A 20,149-nucleotide genomic window follows, 5' to 3' on the forward strand; every position below is an offset into this window, starting at 1 on the left:
AAAATAGTGCAACCGTTATAAATGATTTGGTCCCAAAAAACTCCCAATTTGATCCAAATTGGACCGTGTGCACCCCTATATATAACTGTCATTATGTCAAATATCATGAAGTGTCGTTATAATTAACCTAAAAATATTTGATGGTTCTAATAATTTTGTTACCCTATCATTTTAATTACACTAAGTGGCTAAATTCAAATGGATGCTCGCTACACCGAGGTATTGTTCTCACAGTGACCATCATACCCACTGATAATTTTTGTTATTTGATGATCGAGAATTTGAATTTTAATTCAATGAGTTAAATTATTTGTAAAGTGCCTTGGAATAGATTTGAATTCTACTCCTTTATTGTTGCCATTTCTGACAGTATTACTCTTATCCCAAAAAAGATGTCATGTTCTGAAATTTTGCCTCACAAAACACTATTTTTAAAACAGAATATCTAAATTGAGAGAGAGAGAGAGTGTGTGGGAGTGTGTGTGTGTGTGTGAACATTTGGTAGACCGTTGGAAAAAAATAGTTTTTGTTGCAAACTTGCGGTGAACAATAATGACATTACTGAATAGTCTCCTGCCACAACCCAATTAAATTCACAAGGACAAATCCCAGCCGGTGACCTAGTAGCCACGCAATTCACTTCATTTATTGTGAATAAATCGCACGGTCTGTCACGCCTTGACAATTCAATTTGTTTTATTTATTACGCACTTCTACCAGTCTTGTAAGCACAAAAATTACGTACATAATAAATAGTAAAACAGAGTGCAATTTCAACACTAAAACAGTCTTAACCCACATTAGAAATAAATACTTGGGCTATCAAATCTCACTGCAAATACTCAACTATTTCTATTACACTAGAATCGGAATCAATATTTCAAACTTAGAAGGTTCACAAACACCAGACCCAAACAATTCCAAGTACACTAGAATCGGAACATAGTTCTCCATATTCCTTACAATTCACACTAAACTCACTCCACTAAACAGCACTAATATGCACACTGCATTTCTGTTGTTTAACAAAAATTACGTAATACCGTCGATCACAACTTGTCTTGTAAAAAAATAAACATAAACAAACAAATAAATAAAACTAACACATTTTATTTACATATCAAATTGTAATCCACCGAAACAATGTAAAAATCTGTCAGAGCAACTAACCAGCCTCGAACTCTACTTAACTAGGTTCATCTATGAAATAAAACACCACAAATATGTAGCACTGCATTCCTTTTGTTTTTCGCATGTAAGAACTTCCAGGGCATTTTGGGTATATAACAGAATAATGTGAACTGTACTAAGCCACGCGCAGTTAGAGCGCGTGTAAAACATTCTACAACATTCCTCCGATTTCATACTTCTTCACAAACACATCAACATGTTTGATACCCATGAAAACACAACACATAAAATTAAAAACAAAAAAATACCCATAGCAGTGTATATATATATATATATTATGTTATTGGTAGGTGAGCAAGATTTAGGAAGAGGATGAATCATCTCTTGGTGAGTGAAGAGGAAACAGAGGGAGTAATTCGGGTTCGGATCCTCTGGGCGTGCTGAGTGGACTCGGGTGCAAGTAAAAACCCTTCTCTGCAATGGCTCTGTCTTCTTCCTCCGAGGGTGACCTAGGCGTTCTTGGACTCCCGCGCATAAACAGATCCAGAGGTGACACAGGTGACACCATTAACATCTCACCACCAAACCCTAGAAAGCTCCTTTGCCTAGTACTAGGACACGAGTCACTACCCAAACCGAATGACCCGGCACCGTTGTTGAGCTGGATCTCGAGTTTTCTCGCGCTCTGCCTCCGTTCGTGAAGCTTGAACGCCGGTCTCCGGGGACCCATCTCGCCGGAGGTGGTTTTCCCGGCGAAGCGTGCTGGGGATGTGACGGGGAGTTTGTGGGCTGACGGGTCATGGGTGGCTCCGGTGAGTCTCTGGACCACGTCCCGGAAGGTTGACGGATCGGCTTGGACGAAGGTGGTGTTGGGTGTCGAGGTCGGGTCGTAAGGTCTGGAGGTTGACGGTGAGAGCATTTTGTTGTGGGTGTTAGGGTTAGAAGAAGAAGCCATGAAAGAGATTGGAGTGAACAGAGACTGAAAACGAAAGCGGGAAGAGAGGCATAAAATGTGGGGGTTTTATTTCGGCTTTTAGAGAGAGAAAGTGTTAGATTCCCGCTCACACTTCTTTATGGGGCATCGAGTGTTGTAAATGTCAGATATACGGAGGAAGAGTCAGAAGAAAGAAGATTAGTAAACTGTACATAATAGCAACAAAAACTGTGTGTTGCTAATACCACTCCGATTTTACTACTCAATTAGTCATTTGAGCTTTCTTAATCAAGTGGTTGACCTGATAAATACCAACATATTAATTATGTTTCATTTTACATAAATTATAAATAGAGAAAATTATATTTTGGTGACCAAAATTAAATATAATTGTTATATAATGACTTTAAAGTCAAAAAAAGATGAATAGTGACCATTTGATGATTTATTACCTAAATAGCCTTCTTATAATATATTATTTTATAAGTAGATAAATTTACCCTCTACATTAACCTAAATAAACACTTACTTAAATTGACTAATAAAAAGACAACAGATTATTAGGGTGAGTCTCTGAAAAGAAGATCAAGATGGGAGAGAACTAATGATGGATATTATATATCATTTTCTTCAAGATTCTAAGAGACATGACGAGAAAATTGTAAATTTTCTTCTTATTCATTATTTTCAAGATATAGTTATTATATTTTACGAATTGATTTGTTTGAGAGATCTTCCTTAAGATATAAGATTGTAATTTTTAGGAATTTTTAATACTACTTAGTTATAGTTCAAGAAAAAATAACTATTGTTGATTAATTTCATAATTTTAGTAATTGTTAAAGGGTGTTTCAAAAGTATGATTTGCCACTATAAATGTTATGAGCGTTTATGTTGGAGAGCCTTGAAAAATAAATAAAGGATGGAAAAAAGATAATGTTGATAAAGAAATTTTAATTTTTTAAATTGTTAAATTGTAAACTAAAAAGGAAAATATTAGATGATTGAGAGCCTTGAAAAATATATAAAGGGTGAAAAAAAGGTAATGTTGGTAAAGAAATCTTAATTTTTTAAATTGGTAAATTATAAACTAAAAAGGAAAAAAGAAAACGTTGGATTAGAGAGAGAGAGAGTAGGAGGAGGATGAATTTAATGACTTATTATTTATATTGGATGGCAATTTTGTCATCTACAATTTATTTTTAAAATGTTTATTAAACTTTTAATTATTTTTGACCAAATTATCCTTAAATGGTCACTTAATATCAATTAAGTTTCAAGATTGATCACTATTCGCCTTTTCTTGACTTTAAGATCACTATATAACAATTATGTTTAATTTTGGTCACCAAAATATAATTTTCCCTTATAAATATATTATTCACATTCCTACTCGTCATATTTCACTCAGATTTTAAATATGCTAACAAATACGAATTATCAATGTTCTTGCGAAATTAATTTTTATTCAATTTCTTCTGTTTGATAAGATGATTCATAATTTTTTAAATTTAAATACAATAATATTATATAGGGTGGTTTTGAAAAAAATTCAGACAAATTTATTAATAACATGGTGAAACATTATGAAAATTATCTAATCAAATAAAAAATAATAATAGTGGCAAAGACTGAAATTTAATTACTCTAAACACAAGATGAGCCTGAAAAATTTAAAACTAAATGGATTTATTTGTAGTTAAGATTCTCCATATTACATTTACAACAACTCAGAGCAAACCAAAAATGGATTGGACAATGGAAAAAGTTGAAAAGTTTGAAATTTAAAAAAGAAAAAAAAGAAAAAAAAGAAAGAAAAAAAAGGGTAATTATGCTAAGAGCTTGGGTAATGAGCTGGCATTGAATGATGAGTCATGACAGAGTCAGCGGGGCATTAGAACGGTAAACGAGGAAGGCAGACAGGTCAGAGCTGTGTGTGTTTGTGTGTGTGAAATTGTGATTCTTTGTTTTCTTCCCTTTTTCTTCTTTGGTGTGTTGTGGGGCTGTATCATGGTAAATTTCTTTGTATCTCTCTCTTATCTTATCTTTTTTATTTTTTATTTATATATATATATATATATATATATATATATATATATATATATATTTTCTTCTCTCTCTCTCTAACATTGCGTGGTGAAATAAACTTTGACAATTAGAAAAAGGCCTACTTTCAGTTCTCCATTTTCTGGCTTTCCTTTGTTTGTTTCTCTGCAGTTTCTTTGCTTTACACTTTCTTTCCTTGTTGCTTTCTTGGGATGGTTAGGTAGGCTTCACATTTTCTCACTTCCTTCGTGGAATTCTTCTTTGCATTTTCCCGCAGTCTTCTCCCTTTTTTCCAAAGGAAAAAAATAGATATATTATTTTTTACTAGTAAGGATCTTAAATAAAGTATTGAAAGAGAATTAAAAATACTACATTATTTTTTACTATTCATTTTTTCAAATTTTTATTAGAAACATCATTTTGAAAGGAAATAGTGAAGTCTAATTGTGTGACCGAATCATTTGTAACTTTCATATGTGTTAAAGTGGACCACTTTAATGACTTTTAATAATTCACTTTAATGAATTTAATGGTAACATATAATTCAGTCAAACAATTGAATTTGATACCGAAAATTATTGCTAGATGGCCTCTATAAAAATAATCCTCTTGTAAGTATTTTTGTTACAATATTTTTCTTCACGCTTAATTTTTTATTTTTAAATTGATAGCATTACTTGTTTAAAAAAGCAATATTGAAAGAAACATTTATTTAAATAGTTAGTTGTTGGCTTGTTGCTACCATTAATTACATACATACTTTGTACACATTAACATTAAAAAGGTGATAATTTTGAACCGTATACTCTTACGCCTCAATAAATCATTTCTTAATACCTTGTAATGCTTAAACATATCACAAATTACAAGTTTACACCATCACATAAAAAGATTATTTATTGATTTCTTTTCTTTTCTTTTCTTTTCTTTTCTCTTCTCTTCTCTATGTTAGTCTTCAAATTTTGACTTTGAATTTGAGAGTTTTATGACCTAAAGTCACTAAATAATTAATTAAACAACATATATATTCATTTTTACAAGTAAGAATTGTTGTGACAATAATAGTTTTTGAATCTTTAAAAATGACTCTTTTTATCATTAAAGTTATGTTGTTTATTGCTAAAACAATGTATAGTTAATACAGCAGATGATCAAGTGTCCTCGACCAAGCTTATTTTTTTACTAATGCATCAATTAAAGAGTGACCTTCAAATTTTACTTGTACCCATTTGAAAATTATTTCTATGGTACTAATTTACAGGCATTGGTTTGACAATCCAACATATATATATATATATATATATATATATATATATATATATATATTCTGAAAACTTAAAACTGTGAAAGTGGTCCAAACTTCACACCTGACCCCACTGTGGAAATCACTAGGCGATGCATATGAACTGTCACACATATGAACTGTCACAATTTTGTCTTGTGTATACCTTAATTTCGGAAATTGGCACCCTAAGTTTTAATCATTAATTTCCATTCCTAGCCAAAACTTTAAGAGCAGGGCTGCTTGCAAAAACATTTCTAAATACCTGTTTAATGAGAGCAAGGTTAACTAAGAAGGTTATTTTCCTTTTCTTTTCGAAAAAGGAGTATTTCGATTTCTTCTAGGGGCAATTTTAATGTGCAAATAATTAAACTTCAGAAAAAAAGAAAAAAAAAAGAGAGAGAGACTAGTTCATGAACGAATGACTAATATACCAATCCAAATTAAATCATTTTAAGAACAATGGCTTAAGTTTTCCACCTCAACAACAACTGCTATTTTCTCACTCATAAATTATCTTTTGTACCACACATGACAACAATTTAGAAACCAAAATATTTGTCAGGTTTAAGGGTGGTTCCTATTCCTTTGATGCTGTTAATGGGAGGCCATGTTTGAGCTTATTCACTGCGATAAATGTGTAGAAACTCCTTCGACTAGATAAATATGTTAGAATAATCAGAATAAACTGACATTACTTATATTTGAAAAGCCAAACAAAAATTGTTAAATTTGAAAGGACACTAGTAGGCTATGCTAACTAAGAGTCTATTTGGCAACCACTTTTATTTTTTACTTTTGTTTTGACTGGAATTAAGTTCTAAGACACAAAATTTTGTCAAGTCCGACATATTGTGTCCATCAAATTTGTTATTTGTGACTGCCTTTCTTACAAAACATTTTTCAATTAGAAACAACACTACTATCCTTTTCATTATTGAGAGAATGAGAGTAATGTTTGTTTCAGGTATAGGAATAGAATATAGGATTGATGCAATGAATATATGCATGTCCAAAGTCTAATAAAAAGAAAATGAGAATGTTGTGTTGATGAAGATTAGAATAAGTCCATCTTGTTGTCCCTAAAATTTCCATGAGTTATATATATCCCACCTCAACAAAGTTTTTCAAGAGTCAACTGGGTATCGGCCACGTGTCCAGTTCCTAGCCGTCCCATTAACGAATGGATGGCCCACTTTTGAGCACTTTTCAATTTAAAAAATAGAAAAGTGGCCAAATCCCTTTTCTGTAGTCAAAAAGTAACTCATAACTATAAGATGTCATCAACTTGATTTCCCAAGTAGAAGAATGAAAGATGATGCCAAGGGAACACTCAATCATACAAGTCTTATGTGGTAGACAATATCATGGCAAAGTAGACCAGGTTGCCAAGCAATGTCAAGTGGGATTTCTAACTAACCTATCAAACTTTTAATATTCTTCCAAACCACACACTTAACTAATTAAATATTGATTATTAAACAAATAGAATAATTAATTAATTTTATGAGCCAAGTTTTGTGTTCTCTAGTGGCTGGACTTTTGCTTTGGGGACAAGTGTAAGCTTTCTATTACTCCACTAATGAAGTCTGTGGGTGTTGTGGATTCTTAATGAACTTGTGAATAAAATAAGATGGAAAATGATAATTTTAACAACATATATTTGACGACTTAAAACAACACAAGTAAAAAAATACTAACGTGGCAAGCCACGTAATAATCACAAAATGTTCTTTCTTATTTGCACACTTTCCTCTGTTGTTGTCATTAGAACTCATCAGTGGCAGCGATGACTTGGTGATAGAGATCCATCGTCTGCTGGCTAAATTGTCTCAAAATCTCAGAGATATATCCCAATTTCTCTTTTATTGAAAAAAAAATATAGGGCTGAAAATTCACCTTATGAAGCAATTAGGGCTATAAAACTAAACTGAAAATCATTTCACCATCATCTCTTCCTTCTTCACATATCTTCGTCTTCTTCACCTTATCGGAGATCAGTTTCTGTCCCAGATTTGACCTTGTTTTCGTTGTCTCCAACTTCATCGCACCTACCAGTGATCTCTCTGGCAAGTACTCAATGTTTCCTTCAACACCACTATCTTACCCCAATTCTCATCATGAATCAACTTGAACAACATCGAATCGAAGGCGATTTTTGGATTGAATTAGTAATACATATCTGGATTGATTTTGAGATCATTGATTATATGTATTTTTTTTATTTCTACTTGAACAACATCGAATCGAAGGCGATTCTTAGATTGAATTTGGGTAATACATGCCTGGATTGAATTTGAGATCATTGATCATATGTATTTTTTTATTTTTTTTTTATTTCTTTAAAGAATTAGCTATTTGAGTGGTTTAGAGAATTATTTAATTTCAATTTAATTTTATGCATAGAAAAAAATAATCAAAGTAGCAACTTTTGCGTATGTTAAACGGACTTGATGAATATACAGACACGATTAGAGTTTGTCGTGAATGGAAGAGAGATGATGCATGATTGATTGCTTTGGTGCGAAGATGAATAAAAAGAAAAAGAAAGAAGATTATATACTACTTGTGAACAACTGGCCCATACAATGACATACGCTTTAGAATCGTATTTTGTCGGTTTTTTTAATAGTAGGGGGATAGCACTACTCAAATAAGATTGACTTTTCAAATTTTGGATAAGGTAATAAATTCTCTTCTATGCTTTTTCATAGGGCTTAAAAAATGAAAGTAAAATTTTCCTTCTTTTAATTTTTCTTTTCCACACCAATCACTTGTTTTTAATTTTTAATTTTTATTTTCTTTTTGGACAGGACCAATAGCAATGAAAGAGCCCTTTTGAGGCAATTTGTTATTGCCCCTCATTCATTAGGCATGTGATGCAAAAGAAAGGTTTTTTATGTTTTTTTTCATTTGATAACATTTTGGGTTGCTTTAATATGTGGTTTAGGCAACTCACAACTCACAAGCGATTCCATTTGTTTTTAAGCAGCAAAAATGCATTTTCTTTCACTGTCATTATTATACTTGTTTACACATATTTTTTATATTATTTGCCTTCTAAAAAGCGATATCAATAATCCAAAATTATTTGTTACATTTGAATGTCGTTTGACCGACCATGTCAATTGAAGGTCAATTAATGTGCTGAGTTATGTGATTTTTTTTAATCATGTAGTAGTTTATTAAACACTAGGAATTGATTTCATTGACTAAAATGATTGGGCAAAGTATACTCACAAATGTAACTTTTTTTAGTAAATTCTCCTCATTTATATTTTTTTACCAAAGATCCCCTCAACTTCTCCCCCCCCAATCTAAGGGATAAAATAGTTGATATATGGACAAAAATGTCTTTTTATTTAAATCTTAATTTTTTTGAACTTCAAAAATTCATATCTCACAAACCGTACATCCAAATATTGCAAATAATATATGCACAGAAAGCTTATAAAACAAGGATTCCAGAAATATAAGATTTGTTTAACAAAACTCCATAATCAGAGAGAAATAGACAATCTAAAAATTTACTGTAACAATCTTATTTTATTTTATTTTATATAAAATTCTCGGGTTATTTATAAGAAAATTTTCAAAATTATTTATTTTCTTATGGAGCTGAATATATAAAAAATTTAGCCCCAACAGAAATCATTTATTTTTAAATGGTGAGTCTATAAAAGAATGAAAATATTTTGACGCAAAATATGATATCCCATGAAATCGATCTCTGTTGGGGCTAATTTTTTTTTATATATTTGGCTCTGTATGTAAATGAATAATTCTTAAAGTTTTCTTGTAAATATCTTGAGTATTTTGTTTTATAAAAATAAAATAAGATTGTTGGAGTAGATTTATAAATTACATATTTCTCTCTGATTATGAAGGTTTGTTGTACAAATCTTATATTTCTGGAATCTTTATTTCATGAGCTTTCCGCACATATATATTTTTCAATTTTTAAATGTACGGTTTGAGAGATATGAATTTTTTAAGTTCGGGAGAAATAAGATTAAAATAAAAAGAGCATTTTGATCCAAATATCAACTCTTTTACCCCCTTCAAATAACTGAGAGGGGTTCTATGGTAAATAATTAGATAAGGGGGATTTATGGGAAAAAAAGTTATAAGTCAAGTTGGGTTCTTTAGTAAAAAAATAGATAAGAGTTTACCGGAAAAAGTTATAAGTCGAAAAGGTTTTCAGTACATTGCCCTAAATGATTAGAGTGATAACAATATTTTACATTATGTACATTCCATTGGCCTTCACATAATTCACTCCCAATATTTAAAACGAAAAACATAAAAAGGAGAGGGAATTTTTTTTTTTTTTTAAATTTTATTAATTTAGGAAAACAGAGAAGTCATTTATTAATAGACGAATTGAAGACAAATTCCAGAATCACTTTTTGGCTTCCTTTTAGGCATTAGTAGGTGTGGTTTGGTTATGCGAGTGCAAGTCTTTTTGTGCAAATGGCATCTTGCCTAACAAACTAATCCAATTTTTCGCAATTACTCCTATGCCACAAAGAACCACTAATACACCAAAAGGGCAGCGGTAGCATACTCATACTTCATAAAGGAATCATACATAGAAGGTCAATTTTACCATATTAATGTCTGAAATGATAGTATATAATTCATAAATAAAACGTTAAAATAATACTATTATTGTGCTTAAGTTGTACGGTCATCACTAACCAGAGAAAGTAAGTGAAATTATGAAATATAGAGAAAGTTTACGTGAGATACTGACAAATATATAGTTTATTGGAGTAATATATTATGATGAGCTTTATTTTTTATTTTTGTTTAGATTTGCGCTTGTCATTTACTTTCTAGGCCATATCCTCGAATGATTGTTCTAAAATTGGATTTCCAGAGGCCACATGTTTACTGTTGTTATTTGACCTGTTGGCTTCAAATGAAGTACCACTGGGCTCGGACAAATCTTGTGATGAATGGACAGAAACCAAAATTGGTGGTACCTGATCAAAATTTTGCAATAGCGAAAATCAATATGACATGAAGCTTCAAAAGATAATGGAACATTTGGGATTTAATTCTTAAAACACATTGAGAGAGACAAAACTTCCAATTTCAAAATCATGACTACCATTTTCCCTAGAGATTCAAATTCTCAACCCAGAAATTGATGGAATGAGTGTGAATTGCCGAGGGCTTTATGTAGCACAGAGGAGTTGGAATATCGGGAAAAGTAGCTAAGGGTTATTTAGGTGAGCAGATTCACGGAAGCAAACTCAAATGGCAAAGAAGTGCTGCAGCAAAAGAGTTAGAACTCAAAACGTGTCGCATCTATGGTCTTCTACCAGACATTGCCATACCTGAAGACAGAAAGATAAGTTTTGTGAATTTCCTACAAATGATAAGTCTTTACACCCAATTCAGAGTGGCAGTTTTCATCTATCATGAGAGCATTACGCCAGGGTTTTCTTATAATATCAGTCATGTAAATTTTAGGGCTAATCCTACCTACATTTCCTGACCTTTGACCATATCTCACTTACACCCCTTTTAAGTTTTAATATTTTAGCGACACCCCCTAATCTTTTGATTTAGGTAGCAAGTTACCCCTGCCGTTAAACAACCAACCGTTAGTAGAAAAAAAAATGAGTGAAAAGTCAATTTTGCCCCGCCACTTCACACCAACGCCACCACATCCATTACCACAACAAAACCCAATTGAGAAGCTCCAAACCCAATCACCTCTGCAATTAAACCCAATACTCATACCCCAGTTGCAAGACCAACTACTACAGAGTCTACAGTGAAACTAACTAGCAGACCCGATTTGCAAAGCCTGATCAACGTCGGTTCAATCCAGACCCGCTTCATCGCCGATTTAGACCTGCTCCCTGTTCATCGTCGAAAAGTTCTTTCTCACATCCCATCCATTTGCAATGGATAAATGACTTCTACAGTCGCATTAAGACATCCTAGCCGCTGTGCAAAGCCCACCGTCATCACCCCAAAACAAAAAAACGTATTAATAATCTTCCTGATAATCAAAACATACCTGTTTCTCTTTTCGATTCTACTCATTTCGGTGACCTTTAGACTTCGTTTGGATACACAGTATAGAAAAGAAATAAAAGGATTACGAGAAGAAAAAAAAATAAAAAAAAAAAGGAAATGATAGATATAATAATATTCATGTTTCGATGGATAGGAGAAAAAAGAAAGGAATGGGTAATATTTTTGTTTGGATGGATAGAAAAAAAGAAGAAAAAAGAAATGAATAATTTACCATTTTACCCTGTCTCTCAACCAAGCTTGCCCCTTCTCTCAAGGTTGCTTTTGTAATTTGCTCCATTTCTCTCCAAATCCCTCCAAATCTTATCAATTTTGGAGGGATTCCAAATAAGAGATTTGGAGGGATTGCTTTCTCATCCTTTCTTTTCTCTCCTATTCATGTCATCCAAACACACTCATCACTGTCCTTCCCTATCGTTTCTTTCCAAATCCCTCTAAATCCCTCAATTCAAACGAAGTTAATTATTTTTCCCAAAAAGTATGTATACCTGTGTTTAAAAAAACAAAAAGAAAAAAAAGAAGTAAAACCATGTTACTAGGCCACAAAAAGGAATTTAATTAAAACCGAAAATGCCCATAGGGAGCTAGCAAATCACTACTACAATGATTCCCTGGTAAACAAAACAAATCTATATCAATCACCTCCAATATCAACAAATTAAACAAGAAAAGAAGCTGGTCGAAAATAAGCAGAACCCCCAATAACATAAGCAACCAGGCATACCAAAACCCCAAAACTAAACCCCACCGGCTTTAGCATTACTCTCGGTCAAATAAAACAACAAATTAAAACCAATTTCTTTTAAAATGTTTAATGACAAATTAAATTCCTCAACATCACATATCTAAACAACTGATTCTGCAGTGAGAATTCGTGGAAGCAATAACAATATTCTTAGAAAAATGAAACAAGTACATGTTCTAAAAAAACTCACACACACACAGAAGGAAGGAAAAAACACTCACACTCACTCCGGGGAGAAGAAGATGCCATTTTTTTTAGCAGACTCAAGAAATGATCAATATTTCTTAGAACAAAGAACAGAGAGAGAAAGTGAGGGTGAGCTTTAAAATGATCACGACAACATAATATATGGTGAGCTTTATTTTTCTATTTAGATTTGGGCATTTATTAACAGGATTAAAGGGTCCATATTAAAATATTTTATGGGCTTAAGTTTAGGGGTGCCCCTGCCCACATGGCCCATTAGTGACCAGACACGCCGATTCATTTTTGTGAGCAATGGCCAATGGGTAACCCAATTGCCGAAAATATCACCATTAGCCAAAACACAATATTAAAGTTATGGATCTTGAAACTAATCCATAAAAAATAAAAATAAATAAAAACTATAATAAGGATATGCCATTCATGTTTGCAGTGATTGTCTTAAATAACTTGTTTATAATACTTATAGTAAGACTAAATATATTTCCAACTTGCCATTTACTTTTTAGTCCATCGCCTTGAATGATTGTTCTAAAATTGGATTTCCAGAGGCCACATGTTTACTGTTGTTTTTTGACTTGTTCGCTTCAAATGAAGACCACTGGGCTCAGGCAGATCTTGTCCAAATTTTAAAATTTTCAGGTTGGGCTGGGCTACGCCGCCCAAGTTGGATTGGGCTACGCCGCCCAAGTTGGATCCCTACCAAAAACTACACATACAAAGGAACCATGATCAAGAAAGCCTTGGTAGTCTAGTGCTGGGCATCTCCCCCATTGGTGCTTGGGAGCCAAGTTTGAGCCTTCTCTTTACCCCTCCCCTCCTTGCAAAGAAAAAATGGAAAAAAAATGAAAAAAAAGAAGAAGAAGGAACCACAATTAATCTTCTTTGAGACTGAGAGATTGTGCAGCAATGAAAGAGGAAAAACTCGGATCTGCTCCATGTTCTTTAAATTTATCTCTCTTTTAAGTTTTGTAATGCCTTGAAAGTTAGTTGCTGCCACTTCATTACTGTTACAACACCTCTTGATTGAATGGACTTTGCACCATGCCCCAAAGATATATGTATTCATCATTAGCTCTTTTGTTAGCTGCTGCCACATTTGACTAACACCATCAAAATCCTTGTTTTCATTCACCAGCCACCCCTCACGACCCATTAGAAATGCTTGTCTATGCTTCCTTCATGTCATGGACTAAAATGGTTAAAAGAAATTAGTAATGAATGGGTTAACAATTGCTTAAGGGCCTGGCACCTAGGCTTTAAAGGCATGCCTTTTGATAAAATAAAATAAAATAATCTTACCGAAATGAACCCCTATATATATATTTTTTAATTTTTTAGGAGTTTGTTTATTTTGAAGAAAATAACTTTCCGTAACCACCTAATTTCCTCATAAAATTTCATTCCTGAAAACATAAAAAAAAAAATTGATTTCTTGAGAAAATTTTGTGAAGTTACAATATTGTCCTTTCAACCAAACGGACCCTTATATATATATTTATATATATATGGATTATTACATATAAATGGTGTTTATTGAGGCTGAAATTCGCCGCGACCTAGTACGATACCGTTTCCTGCAAAACCAAAACGGTAAAGTCAAACACCGGTGTGGTGCCGGCCGTTGACCCTCCGACGATCAAGTTAGTAGGAGAGAAATAATTTTTTATCGTAATTTCCCTAGTAGGAGATTTTTTTGTGTGTACCTTATTCCCGAGTCGTCTTCGTATTTATAGTCACTTCCCTTATTCTTGATAAGGGAATTTCATCGTCCTTAGCCCATGGAGTTTATCCAGTAGAAATCTTATCTTTGATAAAATTTGAACTTATCCTATGACAAATCTTATCCTTGATACGATTTGTTATCATTCTCATCCAATAGAAATGGTTATCCTTGATAACGAGATATTATCGCTTGAAAGTTGAAGAGGTCTGGCGGCTAGTCAATACTTAATTGCCTCTGTTATTAGGTCAAGATAGGTTAGGGTTATTTTTCCCTATCAGTTGCCCCCTATTTCCGGGTACGTTTTGGACCAGGGAAATGCTTTTTATATTTTATTTTTTCCTTTTTACTATAAGCTCCTTCCATATTGTAGTAGGACTCCTTTACAAGAACTTCACTGTTACTTGAAAAAGAATTTTCCTATAAATAAATAAATATATTTATTTATTTAGCTCCCTTTTTTTTTTTTTTTTTTTGTCTGAAATCCTTTAAACTGGATCTTAACTGTGAGTTTCTTGTGGATCGTTGTAGACACGTAATTGGGTCAAGTTGTCTCTACCGGGTTATCGGTGTAATTCCACAGTGGTTTCACTATTTTCGCGATATCCAATATCTCATCATGTCCGTGCAGGAAAATAACTTGAATATTGAATCCCAATCTGAAGACTCAACCTTTGAAAGTGTTGAAGAACTTGATCCTGATTATGCTGACGAATCTGGTGTTGATTATTCCTCAAGACCAAGGACTGCTTTTTCCAAGCAACCTCCACGTGAAGGAGAATCCTTAATTAAGGATGAGAATTTACAGAATTGTAGATTCAAATATTCCATTCCTCCATCTATTCACCTTCACAAACCCAAGCCAGAAGATAGATGTTCTTCAATTCGTTTGGGCTCGACTTTTGCTGCGGGCTTGCGTTTTCCGATTCATCCATTTGTAGAAGAAATTATTTCTTATCTAAAGATAGCTCCCTCTCAAATTGCCCCTAATTCCTGGAGAATTATTATAGGCTGTTTGATTGTTTGGGGAAGGTGTGGCAATGGTCGTCTAACCGTAAATTAATTCTTGAATTTTTATTATCCCAAGAAGAAAAAGGATAAATTTTGGTACTTTCAGTGTCGATCAAGGAAGATATTCTTCCTTGCTGCGGCTCCTGAAAATAATAAAGGCTGGAAGAGTCGTTTCTTTTTTATTTTCGGTGCATACGGGAAATTTCCCAGTGTTTGGAGTAATTCAAGCCCTGCAGGTATGATATATAACAATGTATATATATGTTTTTTTTTTTTTTTTCTTTCTTTTCTCTTCTTCTTCTTTTTTTTTTTTTTTTTAACTTACTGTGAACAGTACCCGTGGGTACTATGCATGTGAATAGTACTCACAATTTTTTTTTTTTTTTAACCTGTGAAGAATACTTGCGGGTACTATTCATGTGAATAATATTCACAAAATTAATTATTTTTATTTATTTATTTATTTTTTAAACCTGTGAACAGTACCGCGGGTACTATTCCCGTAGGTACTATTCATGTGAATAGTACTCACAAAATTTTTTTTACTGTGAACAGTACCCGCGGGTACTATTCATGTGAATAGTATTCACAAAATTATTATTATTATTATTATTATTTTTTTTTTTATATAACCTGTGAATAGTACCCGCGAGTACTATTCCCACGGATACTATTCATGTGAATAGTACTCACTATATATATATATATATATATATATATATATATATATATATATATATATAAAAGAGAATTGCGACTTACAATTCCATTTTCCAGACTTTAAGGCGAAACCAGCTCTCTCATCCCAAGAAAAAGAATATGTTGGTAACGCCCTTGCACACCCAGTGAAGACCTTTAGTGATCTTATGACGGAGGAAACTCTAGAATTGTATGTACGAGCTACTAGCTCAACTGAATCCCTCACCCATTCAGAGAAAGGTAAGAAAAACAAAGGTATTTATACGTAAACTTACTAATTTTAGTTAATATTTTATTAAATATTTTCCTTACTACTCTTTATGTAAGCCAGAAACTAAGTAAAAGGCTCCTAGCCCAAGTCCGGTCAAGTAATCTTCCCTCTACTCCTGCTTCCAAGAAATTAAGAAGGGTAGGAGAGCAAAATCATAGTAAATTTTCAAACCCTGGTGTGTTACCAGGTCCCACTCCTATATCTCTAGGTTTCAGTGGATTTGGCGGGTTCCTATGAGTTTCGAGAGTTTTAGTTCGGTATCAACCAACCAGGCATTTTCCCAAGGGGAGTCGATTTTCGATAACGCTAATGTCGCATATGATAGGTTACATAAAATGGTAGTAAAAGACGACGCTGCCAGATTGCAGAACCTGCCAGCATCTGAGCTTTCAAGGAAATTTCTTCATCTAATTAGCCAGGTGAGATTTTACCCTTATCATGTGCATCTCTTTCTTTTTCAACTATTTGCCACTATTTATTTATTTATGTATTGATTTATAGGGCACTACACACTCTGTTGTTATTGCAAAAGAATATGAAAAGCTTTCCCTAGAGATGGCTTCCCTCAAGGCTAAATACGAAGATGTTACTTCTATGCTTAAAAATAAAGAAGATGACTTGGCTAATGCGAAATTAAACTTTCAAGATGAGAAAGTGAGACTTACCAAAGAATACTTCAATAAGCTGGAACTTGAGAAGTTAGCTGCCGTGGAGAGCTTTAAAAATTCTAACGAGTTCAAGGTGCTCATAGCCAAGGCTTGCTGTGATGGTTTTGACTAGTTCAAAGCTCTTGTCAGCAAAGATCGTCCAGATATAGATTTTTCTATGTATGATATTCTGGCGGAGAGTGAAGAGAAAGATTGAACTCCATAGTAACAGTCATATATATATATATTTTAATTAGGTGGTTTTTTTTTTTAGCATGCCGATCCCTTAGAACTGTTCAGAATATCTCTTAACTCAGAGAATAGTTGCTCTTCTTTTGACATCTCTCAACTCAGAGAATAGTTATTTTTCTTTCGACATTTTGTCTTTCATGATATTGCTTCATACTCGTTACTTCTGTATGCAGAATTTCTTTTACTTTTTCAGACTTCACTCAGCCTGTCCTTCTTCTGAAGGATTGTCTTTTTACGAGCTTCAGCCAGCTCGTCCCTTTAGTAAGGGAATATTTCTTTTAATAAAGAAATGGACTTAATACTTTACTAGTCCTTTCGTGACTTATTAAATTCATTAATAACGTAATCAGCAGTAGAAACACGTGAAATAAATACGAATTTTATTAAAGACTTATCGAAAACAATATTCAATAGTCGAGAATCAGCATCCATTAAACATTGGTCTGCTTTATTGAAGCTAAAAACATACTATCACTTTTAAAAGTGAGATAATAAGACATAGCCTGTACCTATTGGTAATATTTCCTCAAATGTTCTACATTCCATGGGTGGAGAAATTGGCTCCCACCAAGTGTCTCTAACCAATATGCCCCCAGTCTGTTGCATTGGGTTACTTGATAGGGGCCCTCCCAGTTGGGAGCTAACTTTCCTTCCCCCTTCACCATAGTAGCCAGGGTAACCTCGCGAAGCACCAGGTCCCCTGGCTCGAACCTCTTTAGCTTGACCCGGGCATTGTAGTACTTGGATACCATCCGTTGGTAAGCTGCAACCTTGATTTGGGTCTGCTCTCTTTTTTCTTCTATCAAGTCCAAGTTTAACCGTAGTTCCATCTCGTTCTGTTGAGGTTCAAAATACTTGGTTCTGAAGGTAGCAACCTTTGTTTCTACCGGGATCACAGCTTCACTTCCAAAAGCTAACCCAAAAGGGGTCTCCCCAGTGGGGGTTCTTACGGTAGTGCGATAGGCCCATAAAACTCCGAGTAGTTGTTCAGGCCACAAGCCCTTGGCCTTTTCTAGGCATGTCTTGATCATTTTTAGTATTGTCCTATTCGTGACCTCAACTTGCCCATTGGCTTGGGGATGGGCAGGAGAAAAGAAATAAACTTTGACACCAAGTTCATTACAAAAATCAAGGAACTGCTCACTTTCAAACTGCTTCCCATTATCGGTCACAATTACCCTTGATGCTCCGAACCTGCAGATTATTGTCTTCCAGAAAAACTTTTTTACTTCATTCGCTCCAATATGAGCTAACGGCTCAGCCTCCACCCATTTGGTGAAATAATCGATAGCCATAATTGCGTATTTAGTTTGTCCCTTCCCTTGGGGTAAGGGGCCGATGAGGTCTGTCCCCCATTGGGCAAAAGGCCACAGCCCTATAAGAGGGGTTAACTCTTCTGCTGGTCGTTTCGGGACATTGGCGAATCTTTGGCACTTGTCACATTTCTTCACAAACTCAAGCGCATCTTTCCTCATAGTAGGCCAAAAGTATCCTTGTTGGATAGCTTTATGCGCTAGTGACCTGCCCCCAGCATGGTTTCCACAAAGGCCTTCATGTATATCCTTTAGAATGTAATTCGCCTCATCTATGGGGACACAACGCAAGTAGGGTAGAGAAAATCCCTTTTTGTAGAGAACTCCTTCAATGAGGCAATATTTTGCCGCACGCATCCTGATCTTTCGTGTTTCCATGAGATCCTGGGGTAGCTCTTTGTTCTCTATATACCTGATAATGGGTTCTACCCATTCCATACCTTGGATCACCTGGTGTATTTTCTGTGGCCAATCCCAAATTATGCTAGGCTCATCCAAATGTTCCACAGGTATAGCTTTATCCTCCTCTGCTGCGGTTGCTAGTCGGGCTAAGGCATCTACTTGACCATTATCTTCTCAGAGAATCTGATGAATGGAAAACTTCTTAAAGAAGCCTTTGATATCTTCTATCTTATGCAGATAGGTCTTCATCTTCTCATCCTTTACTTCATATTCCCCCTGGACTTGTTCAGTTATTAGTTGAGAATCAGTATACGCTATTAGTCGCTCAACTTCTAGGGTTTTAGCCATCCTGAGGCCTACCAGGAGGGCTTCATATTCTGCCTCATTGTTGGTTGCTCTAAACCCAAACTTGATGGCGTATTTTATGCATTCCCCCTCGGGGGAAACAAGTACTAGCCCCGCCCCACTTGCACGGGCGTTGACCGATCCATCCACATACAATGTCCAAGTATTTTTAGTTTCGTCTTGTTCATCTACTCCCTGCTCATGCCTATCTTCTGGTGTGAATTCTACTATAACATCTGCCAGTACCTGAGCTTTTAAGGCCGTTCTGGGTTTGTATTGGATATCAAACTCTCCAAGTTCTACTGACCACTTCATGAGTAGCCCCGAAGTATCAGGTTTGCGGAGGACTTGCCTGAGTGGCTGGTCTGTCAATACTATTATGGTATGTGCTTGGAAGTAAGGCCTGAGTTTACTTGCAGAGACAACTCGGGCAAGGGCCAACTTTTCTATCCTTGGGTACCTCTCTTCTGCCCCTCTGAATGCACGGCTAGTATAATATACTGGCTTTTGGATTCCATCCTCTTCACGGACTAAGGCTGAACTTACTATCTATGGAGAAACCGCCAAGTACAAATACAACTGCTCTCCTTGCATTGCCCGTGATAGTAACGACGGTGAAGTGAGATACTCCTTCAATTCTGTAAAAGCTTGCTTACACTCAGGTGTCCATGAAAAAGCTTTCCTGAGCACACGGAAAAAAGGCAGGCATCTATCCGTTGCCCTGGAAATCAACCTGTTCAGAGCAACAATTCTTCCTGTCAATCTTTGAAGTTCCTTAGTCGATGCTGGAGACCGCATGTTGAGAATTGCCAAGATTTTCTCGGGGTTGGCCTCTATCCCTCTCATACTTACCATGTAACCAAGGAATTTCCCTAAGGAGACACCAAAGGCATATTTTTCTGGGTTGAGTTTCATTTGGTGTTTCTTGAGGACTTGGAATGTCTCCTGTAGATCAGCTAGGTGGTCTTGAGCTTTCGAGCTTTTTACCAGCTTGTCATCCACATATACCTCCATATTTCTTCCGATTTAATTCTTGAACATCAAGTTGACTAGCCGCTGGTATGTTGTACTAGCATTTTTAAGCCCAACA

At 34.6% G+C, this 20,149-nt stretch overlaps 1 protein-coding gene across 1 annotated transcript; it reads right to left on the reverse strand.

Annotated features, from left to right (window-relative positions):
* Window positions 1-986: 986 nt before the first annotated feature.
* On the reverse strand, window positions 987-2,229 carry LOC132286033 (VQ motif-containing protein 11-like). Its single transcript, XM_059788287.1, has one exon. The coding sequence runs from the start codon at window positions 2,084-2,086 to the stop codon at window positions 1,493-1,495; it is 594 nt and encodes a 197-aa protein (XP_059644270.1). The 5' UTR covers window positions 2,087-2,229; the 3' UTR covers window positions 987-1,492.
* Window positions 2,230-20,149: the final 17,920 nt, after the last annotated feature.

The sequence above is a fragment of the Cornus florida genome, unplaced genomic scaffold, assembly GCF_030987335.1.
Source record: "Cornus florida cultivar Cherokee Brave unplaced genomic scaffold, ASM3098733v1 CherokeeBrave_3.0.0_Hap2_Chr11, whole genome shotgun sequence".
In the NCBI taxonomy this organism is placed as follows: Eukaryota; Viridiplantae; Streptophyta; class Magnoliopsida; order Cornales; family Cornaceae; genus Cornus; species Cornus florida.